The sequence below is a fragment of the Rhinichthys klamathensis genome, unplaced genomic scaffold (genome assembly GCF_029890125.1).
Source record: "Rhinichthys klamathensis goyatoka isolate OS25496 unplaced genomic scaffold, OSU_Roscu_1.1 h1tg000338l_1, whole genome shotgun sequence".
Classification (NCBI taxonomy): domain Eukaryota; kingdom Metazoa; phylum Chordata; class Actinopteri; order Cypriniformes; family Leuciscidae; genus Rhinichthys; species Rhinichthys klamathensis.
The window spans coordinates 1670491-1680101 of NW_026606852.1; the positions used below are offsets into that span (position 1 = coordinate 1670491).

Consider the following 9611-nt stretch of genomic DNA (forward strand, 5'->3'; position numbering starts at 1 on the left):
AAACGTTCCATTTATCCTGAAAAAAACACGGCTTCCACAAAACTATTAAGCAGAACAGCTGCTTTCAGTGTTGATAATAGTAATAACAAAAATAAATGTTCTTGAGCACCAAAATGTGCTTTCATTAGAATTATTTATAAAGGCTCATGTGACACTGAGGACTGGAGTAATGATGCTGAAATTGGAATGAGCATAAGAGACTCCTTTCAAATACATTAAAAAAAAAAAAAAATCTTACCTACCTCAAACTTTGTAATAGTGTAGATGTCCATTTGCATTCCCTGGTTAAATTAAGCAATGAGTGAATAAACACACTGTGTGCCAGAAATCTTATTGACTAGATAGTAAATTGTGCACCAAACCCAGACTAATTTTTGTAGACTGTGTGAAGATGAAGTCTGACATCTGTCTTTATGTTTGTATTTTAGGCTCTCTCCATGGAATCGGGTAACGACCCTGGGCAGGATTACTATTCTCAAGACTACTACAGCTACGATCAAGGGTGAGTTTCATATATTCAAAGCTAGGATGTATTTGTTACAGACTAGGTTTGTATATTTCAGATGCATTTTCTTCCTCTCTTGAAGATCAAGTATGTAATGTCTGCCCCCTTATACAGTAGCTCCCTTTCTCTTTGTCTGTCTCCTGTGTCCTTCGGTTTTTCATCATCTTCGATCACTTCAGTATTTCTCTTTTTTTCTCTATTACAATTTTCACAATCATTTTGATGATAACAAAACATCTGAGCACAAAAAGATCCATACATAAATATAGAGACAGACTCTCCATGCGATTTCAGGCTAAAAGATTAAGATGCTTGTTGTGGGTACATTAACTGAGCATCTTGTGTCTGCAAACAGAAGGAGACAGCAGAAGACAGAGAAAAAGGGTGTAGACACTCTCAAATTGACACATACCGTACCATTCGGAACAGATGCTGTTGCAAATGTTCAAATGTTTAACTGCATGGTTTAAAGTCAGCCCTTCTGAGGAGATGCTGGAAGCTTTAATTAGATTAATATACCCTTAACTCCACACTGCCGTCTTTAGCTGAGCTCGGTGGATTCATTAAGACGTGAGACGCATGTTTTCTACTAAGACTTTCAGACCTGAGTTCAGTGTTCAAAGTGTAATTGCATCCTCTATTACGTTCGGTAGAGTAATTTGAATTTTCCAGCATGAGGAGCAGCAGATGGTCTTAAGGCCTCTGTAGTGCTCTGAGCGTTAGCTAAATTCAGAAAAGAGTATTTACTTTAACATCAAGATCAGGATATCTAATGAGGACTAGGGCTATCAATTGACATTTTAAAATGAATAGCACCAGTCCAGGATGTTGAATGGTCAATCCAGCATTCCAGTCATGCTAAAATACACATTATAGAGAAAGATATAATGAAAAACACCTGTTCACCTAGCTATTAATCTTAGCACTAGGTAAGTTTTCATATCAGGGACTGTATCTCATAGAAAGGGGGTTCCCAAACGTTTCCATCATTGGTTCACGTTTGCAGCATTAGAGTAGAAGAAATAGGCTTTGTCCATAAAAACCTGAAACACGCTTGCTCCGGTCCAGATATGATGTTTAGCACATAAAAAGCTCTCATGCTCGTTCTGTTTGTACATGTGAAATGCTTTTTACAGACAAATGTTCTTTATGTGTTGGTAGGTAGCCAAATGCACGGAAATGCAAAGAACGCATTCTTACCCCCATGTCTCTGAAAGACAACTGCGCTGAGTTGAACAGAAATGACAGAGCTCAATGAACAGATCTGCAACAGCCTTTCGTGACATTTGAATTATCCGATGTAATGCACACGAGTTGTTTTACGAGCATGCTTCACTATGAAACGCAACGCATATATTTATGCAATTAAATTGCGAGCAATAGTAAAAAGCAAGCAATATTGCGATTTCTATTCAATGCTGGTATATCATCACAGCTCCAGACTAAACTGTTTTTGTGTGAGTGTGTGTGTGTGTGTGTGTTATTCAGCGCAACGTAAATTAGCTGCAGCCAAGTGACTTTGCGCGACCACCTTTACCCATTTTGCGACCCACAGTTTGAAAACCCCTGTCCTAGAAGAAGGTTGGCATTTAAGGTATTTCCCAGCAACATTTTTAAAAGCATTTTATAAAATGAGCAATGCAATGAGAATTCCCTCAAAATGTTATCCGTTTGTGCACTCTGGATGTCAAGGTTTTCTTTGTCCATAGTCAAGGCCTATTAGAAAGACGGATGGCTTTGATTCCACAGACATCAAGGGACAGAGTGGGAAAGATAAGTGTTGCACTTCTGTCAGACTAAACGGCACCTGCTATCAGAAAGGCCCGTCCTGCTGAAGATCCAGGGCTATTTAACTTCGGAATCTTTAATGGGGGTTTAGCCTTTAATCCCTTGATCACAGAGGCTGTTTGTCCAGTGTGGGTGGAGCCACACATGGACTGGTGTTGCAAGTGTAATGAGGCATCGGATTAGCCTTTTCCCGTCTTGAATAAACACTTCAAACCTATTTTCTAGGGATACACGATATTGGATTTTGGGCGATATTCGATATGCCGATATTTGCAAACTAATTTTGTATGATGCCGATACCGATGTATTTGTATTTAAGTGCAAAAAAAGCTTATTAAAGCTTCTATTAAAGTTCTCAGTCAAGAGCAGTGAGTGATTTCCTCTTTGTGTTTTGTTGTTTTATTAACATTAAAGGGATAGTTCTCCCAAAAATTTTAATTGTCATCATTTACTCTCTCAAGTTGTTTTAAACCCAAATAAATGTCTGTCTTCTGTTGAAAATAAAAGTTATTTGGAAGAATGTGGCTAACCAAACTGTTGCTGTACTCCAGTGACTTCCATAGTATATTTAAGCAGAAGAAAGAAATGAATACAGGTTTGGAACAACATTAGATTGAGTAAATAATGACAGAATTTTTATTTCTGGGTGAACTATCTCTTTAAGGACAAGCGGCAGCATATTTACTATTAGGAGGATACTTTCTCTTTAAGAGCTGCACGCGACGCATCTAATATACACGCATTTGACAAGCAGATTTTCTCTGTTTGCTTTCACTTTAGACATAACCAACTTTGTTTATGTAAACCTTGTGTGTATTTGACAGTATTAGCGCAGTAAGACTGGAAAGATAACTTAGTCAGATATTCAGGCGCTGTTAGACAGGCTTTTAGTTCCTGTGAGCGTCGGGTGTACGCGCTCAGAAAAGCGCACGTTAGAACAGCGCATTAGCACGTGAATGACATGTTTAACCAGCAAGACTTTAAAGCACATGCAAATAATGAACTTTTGTGAATTGCAGTGTCCCGTGAGTGTAACTCTACCTCTGCGTTTACATGTGATGTGATGTGAATGTACGCCGCGTTGTACAGTATGTTGAGATGAAGGCGCCAGAATTGAACTGATAGAATGCACGATACTACGATATTTCTTCAAAAGCAGATCGTGGAGACATTTTAATCGTCCACGATCAAAAAATGTGATTATCGCACACCCCTATTAGGAAGTTTAAGTTTCTGGTGCTCATGCTTCGTTCACGGTCGTCACGTGCGCATAGGAAACACGCCACCCTATCGGCAAGGCTCATCAGCAGTAATTTTCATATCTGCCGATGATGGTCATTTTAAGCTTTTATCGGCCGATACCGATGTTGTCCCGATATCATCGTGCATCCCTACTATTTTCAAACCTGTTGGAGATCTGACCTCCAAAGTACTCAGAATTTATATTAGAGCTTTGAATTAAAGGTGTTGTAAGGTTTTTTGTTTGTTTGTTTGTTTACTTATTGCTTAAAATATATCACTAAATTAGGTGTCAATCACACCTGTCTCTGTGACAGCCATGCAAGTTGTTTTTTTTTTATTAAAAAAAACTTATTTTTTGTCTTTTTGGAATTGAATTTAGAATGCATTTATTTAGAAAATAAAAAGCAGGTCAATTCCTGAATTTGAATTGATGTAACAAACCGAATGCAGAATTGTAATGTAAGGTAGTAAAATTAACATGAATTACAATTCAATTAAACTTAATCAATTCAATTAAATGTTAGTCAAGACAAACTTTTCAAAATAGAAAAGCAACAATTGTCAAGACAAACTTCGAATGTTGTCTTGACGAAACCGTGTTTGTAAAGATTTTTAAAAAAGCATTGCAGTTTATACGTAATTTTGCCCAACACATTTAGCCAGCTAGGAAACATGTTTAGGTTTGCTGACGTTGGTTGAGATGTCTTTGGAGAGTAGGGTATAGGAGAGAAGGCATGTGGTTAAAGAGATGAGCTAATTCCATCTAGTGGAAATTAGCAAAATTGAAATCACTTACAACACCTTTAATATTGTTCTACACAGTACAATAATTCAAAGTTCACATGTTGTAACATTTCCATTCCTACATCCAGATATGATCCCTATCCGCCCTACGGCAGCCGCAGGAGGCTGATCACACCCATGTATGATGAGTATGGAGAGGCCATTGTGGAGGACGAAGGATATTACTATGGTGGACCAGAGGTAATCTTACACATTCATTCACAGACAACTTAGGATATGGTGCAGTTATGTTTTCTTTTGTTTTATTACCCATAATCTTGTCATCACCAATAGAAAATCATTTTCATTTCATGCATTTTTAAAAAAACAGGTTTGACAGTTTCATGTAAACTGTGATTAATGAGATTGTTTTAAAAGAATTGATGTCACAACAGGGTCGGGGGAGAGGGCGAGGTGGGCGAGGGAGAGGTCGCGGGCGTGGAAAGCGTGTGGGATTCCAGGATTTCCCACCAGAGGATGAGATTGAACAGGCAGAGTCTGAGGTTCCTGCTGAGGAGCCAGCAGAGTCTGAACCTGAACAATCCAAAGCTGCAAAGAGGCTGAAGTCTGTCATAAAGCTCAGCAAGTTCCTCGCTGCTGGGAAGAAAACTGAACCTACCTCCCCATGGAAGAAGGCCAGGATCTTCCCAATGATGTTTGGGAAAGGTAAGAAAGACAAAGATTACGCCAAGCTGACATCTGCACGTCGTATCGATAGTCAAGAGAGCTTGACGGGTGGGCAGAGCACCACTTCCATTGATGGCACAACCACTGCCAGGAGTCGGCTTGGGAAAGTCCTGAAACGCATTAATCTGGCAAACAAGCTGCAAATTAGAAGGAAATCACAGAGCAGCATCAGTAGAAGCTCTGTGAGTGAGAAAGATGAGTCTGCAACCGAGTCAGAGAGAGAAGAGAAGAAATCTAAAGTGTCCATCAGTGTCAGTGAGCCAGAGGCCAGCGGGAGTGGATCAGAGGCAGAGAGCCGAAAGAAAGGCTCAGACGAGGAGGAATCGTCCGATAGGAGCAGTGTAGTAGGCTCCACTGATGACAAAGATTATCTGAAAGTGGATCTGGACCGAGATGATGCCAATGAGAGCACAGTTGATTCTGAATCAGAGCCAGAAGAACCTGGTGATTCTGACGAGGAGAGTAAATCAAAATCTGGGACTGAAAAGTCAGGAACCGAAAAGGATTCCGAGGCATCTGATAAAGAATCTGAAACCGAGAAAGGGTCGGGTTCAGAGGAGGAATCCGGCTCAGAGGAAGAGTCAGGGTCTGGAAAGACCTCAGGAACAGAAAAAGAGTCTGGATCTGGGACTGAAAAATCAGGAACCGAGGAAGAGTCCAGCGCTGAGAAGAGTTCTGCCACAGAAAAGGAGTCTGAGGAAGAATCTGAAGAAGAGTCTAAAGGAACAGAAGAGTCAGGATCGGGAACGGAGCCGTCTTCTGCTCGCTCATCAATGAAATCATCCCGTACTGAGGATTCCTCGACACGTTCGAGTGCAGGAACTCAGAGCAGCAGAAGTGGAAGTGTTTCTGGTAGTGCAAGTGGTACTCCAAGTGGCAGTGGATCAGGTGGCAGCTCTAAGGGGTCTTCAGCAAGGTCATCCCGAGCATCAGTGTCTGGTGAGGAGAGCAGTGGTGAGATAGGGTCAGTGAGTGGCTCTGAAGAGGCATCCGAGACAGAAATGAGCGGATCTGCTCCATCAGATGCCACTGGATCAGATGCTGTTTCTGTGTCCGACAGTGAGAGAAGCTCTACGAGCTCCAGATCAGCAGCAGGAAGCCGACGCTCTCGCAAGAGCATAATTACCCGATCATCCCAGGACACCATTGATGAGGAGAGTGAGGAGGAGGAAGAGGCTTCTGAAGAAGAAGAGGAGGATGAAACAGCAGATGAGAGCAGAGAGTCTGCCAGTGAGATGAGTGAAGGATCAATGTCACGGAGGTCAAGTGTGATCTCAGTGGCAGGAAGTGGAGGCACACCGTACGCCACAGAGAACAGCGTGACGGAGAGTTCAGATGAAGCATTTGGAGGCCTCTCACCCATCACAGAGGTGGATGAGGATGCCATAACTTCCGGCAGTGGCTCAGCATCTGAAAGTGGCTCTATGATTCGCTCAAAGCAATCAGGAACAGAAGGAACCACGGAAGTAACAGATGCAGATTCCGAATCAGGAGATTCCACAGCTTTCTAAAAAGGGGCCAAGTAAGATTTAACTGACTTCTGTCATGGAGTGAAGATATTCCAACTTTTCTCAAAGTCTTTTCTCTTATTCTGGTGTGTTTTGGAACCATTCCAGCTGCATGGAAGTGCTGAAAATGGCATGCTGTTCACGGTTTTTGGTGTGCTTCTGAAATTCCTTCTCTTGAGTGAACTTACATTACCATCACTGCTAAACTGTGTTTTCAGAACATTTATTTTAATCCTCTCATGTTTCCTTTCCCCAAAACCTTATCCCTTTGAGTGCTTTGATATGATATTGATACCATGTGTGGGGCAGTCAGTTTGCTTCTCTATTCGGGGTGAACACAAGATTCAGTTTGGTTAAGATTGCAATTTTTCACCTTTAGTCTCTACCATTCCCACCTGGGGGGTTTCTCTTTGATAGTTGATTTATGTTAGTAATTCTTCTCTCTAATCTACAGGCTGGAAAAAAAAAGAGGGTCAAACTGGTGTTGGACAGAGAGCACGACACAACTTCAACAGGAGAGGACAGTGGACCGGATGTCACACGCAATCGCATACCCAACGTCAGCAGCCACAGTAACATCAACGGATTAGTATACCTTGCCCAAAACGGTACCATCATCCGAACACGGAGGCCCCCTTACCCCAACAACTTAAAACTGGGCTCACCAACACGATTAAGCAAACAATTTAAAAAACTAGATAAGCTAGGTGTCACACACGAAGAGCATTTACCTTTAAATGGAACAGAAGACAATGGGTCTATTATCGGCACCACCACTGACCATTCCTATGTTACTGATCACAACCTCAACTCCAAAGAGTGTAGTATAATGGGCCTTAACAGCACAGGGCCCAAATCCAACATTGATAAAGCCCGTTTGGAGCAGGATAGGGGGAACTGTGAGCAGGAGTCCTCAGTGGACAACAGGGAAATTAAAGAGTCGGTAGAATCTCCATGTGAGCAAACACTGTCTGATGAAGAGGAACTCTGGATGGGTCCCTGGAACAACTTACACATACCAATGACAAAACTCTGATTTTTAGTTTTGCTAATGCTGGTGGTACTGTTTCTATTTAGTTTCCTTTCAAGTCTTTTCTATGTTTTATTTGGGTTCTTTGAAAGATTTTGTTGTACACACACCACTAGACACCGACTAAGAAATGTGATTCTCTTATACGGAATCATTTTTTCATGCAGTTGACTATATTTCACTTCTTATTGTAGTTTCAGATAAATTGTTGTGGAAGACAGAGCTATTCTGTACAAATTCCTTTGCCTCAAGTCAACTGTTTCCAAAATGTATAACTGTATGTAAATGAAATTGTTAGATATCAGATACGATTTTACAAAGACAATACAAAGAAAATGTAGCCGATTTAACCAATTTAGAACGCGTGTCAATTACAGCTTTGATTGAAGAGTATTTTTTATTAATGAGTCACGCAACGGTTGCTTGAAAATTCCCTAAAAATCAGTATAACCAGTGATGGCTGCTGTACATTCAATTATTCCTCATGTTTTTTAATGGATGTATTTTTTACATTGAGAACATATATGGTTGTAATGGCCGTAATATTTTGAAAAAAAATATTTCCATAGATCTATAAATGTATACTTAAGTATAATACAGTATATGTATTTTGATAACTTTAACTGTTTTTTTTTGTTCATTCTTCTTTTCATCAAAAAATCTAATTAATTAATCTTGTTTTTTTTCTTCCCTTTTGAGTTTTTTTTTTATACTGGTCAGATTGTTTGAAGTTTTGATTTATTATTATCATGAATAAAATTGTGAACATAATCCAAACATGTTTGTCAATAAATTAGCTATTCACAGACACACACACACACACACACACACACACACACTATATATATATATTATATATACCTGCTGTGCTTTACTGGTCAGTATATAACAGAGGCTTTTTCATATGAGAAATAAGTACACAAAGGCTTTCTCAGATGAATCACTGAGCATCAGTATTTATCCCAACAATCTTTCATCTGTCCATCAAAGGCTGACCGCTCTGTCAGATATGAATATTTGCCCATCCACATTATTACAGCTGCCAGAAAGTGTCTCTGAAAAATGAGTTCTAGAATGTTCCTTGATGCTTATGACGTGATGTGAAGATATCTTTACTACAGTAAAAATAACAAATAACTGGACTCGTAACTATACAATGGTTATTTCTTGTCTTCTAATTTGCCTGGACACGCAATGTTCCAATAGTGCTTTTATTTAGTTTAAAACTTTCTTTTCATTCTTAAAATGCTGTTACTTTCTAATTGCAGAGTACCGGAAACATCTGTTTGTGATTACTGAGGTTAAACTTCTATATTTGACTTCTTGTTTACCTGCAATCAAGTAAAAAAAAAAAAAAAAAAAACTTTAAAATGATTACAGCCTGCTTGTTTGGTTACAGCTTTTGTGTCGCCATTTTCCACTATTTTTTATACTTGATTCTTGATTATTTGCATGATGTTGTGTTTATGCATTGTATGTGTTTGTGTAACCTCATGCACATACAGATGTGAAGTGATTGACTGTTATCTGCAGAGTTGTACGTTCACCAGCAGAGGGAGACACACTATTTACCCATCCACTCTTCTCAGAGCTCTGATAGTCATCACTTACTTTGCTTAACGCAAATCGCACAGAAAAGGAAAGCACAAATGTTTAAAATTTGTTTTGCTTTCTGAATTGAAATCATACTCTGATTACCTTGAGGAACATTTTTCTGAATAGATTCTTAAAGGTGAACTTAGACTTGTGAACTTATTTATTTAGCATGTTAAACTTCTTAATTCGAACCCAATTTATTGTGCAGAGTCAACTTTGTATGTCGACATCCTGAAGAACATGTAAAAAAAATGTGATTCTGTGGTGGTTTTAAAACTTTGGCTGTGTTCAGAATAGAATTCTGCCTTCTTATTGAATACGGTACAGTATAAATGGTATACTGATTGCCGTTTTAAAAAGAAAAATAGTACGTGCACCAGTAGGTAATATATAAATGTTTGATATAGCTGTTGTTGTCACACAAATTTAAAATATGGCTATTTTGAATTTTCAATTCCGTTTTGGGGAAAAA

At 39.4% G+C, this 9611-nt stretch overlaps 2 protein-coding genes across 2 annotated transcripts in view; both read left to right on the top strand.

Annotated features, from left to right (window-relative positions):
* pcdh15a (protocadherin-related 15a) overlaps positions 1-8193 on the top strand; it is a 275961-nt gene extending 267768 nt beyond the window's left edge. The window contains exons 37-39 of the mRNA XM_056272451.1: positions 429-502; positions 4408-4519; positions 6968-8193. Coding sequence (XP_056128426.1) covers positions 429-502; positions 4408-4519; positions 6968-7549 — 768 coding nt within the window. The 3' untranslated portion in view covers positions 7550-8193. The remainder of the gene's footprint in view (positions 1-428; positions 503-4407; positions 4520-6967) is intronic.
* LOC130106359 (dentin sialophosphoprotein-like) lies at positions 4567-6680 on the top strand. The gene has a single exon (XM_056272442.1). It carries the CDS (start codon positions 4702-4704, stop codon positions 6514-6516), a length of 1815 nt encoding a protein of 604 aa, XP_056128417.1. The 5' UTR covers positions 4567-4701; the 3' UTR covers positions 6517-6680.
* Positions 8194-9611: the final 1418 nt, after the last annotated feature.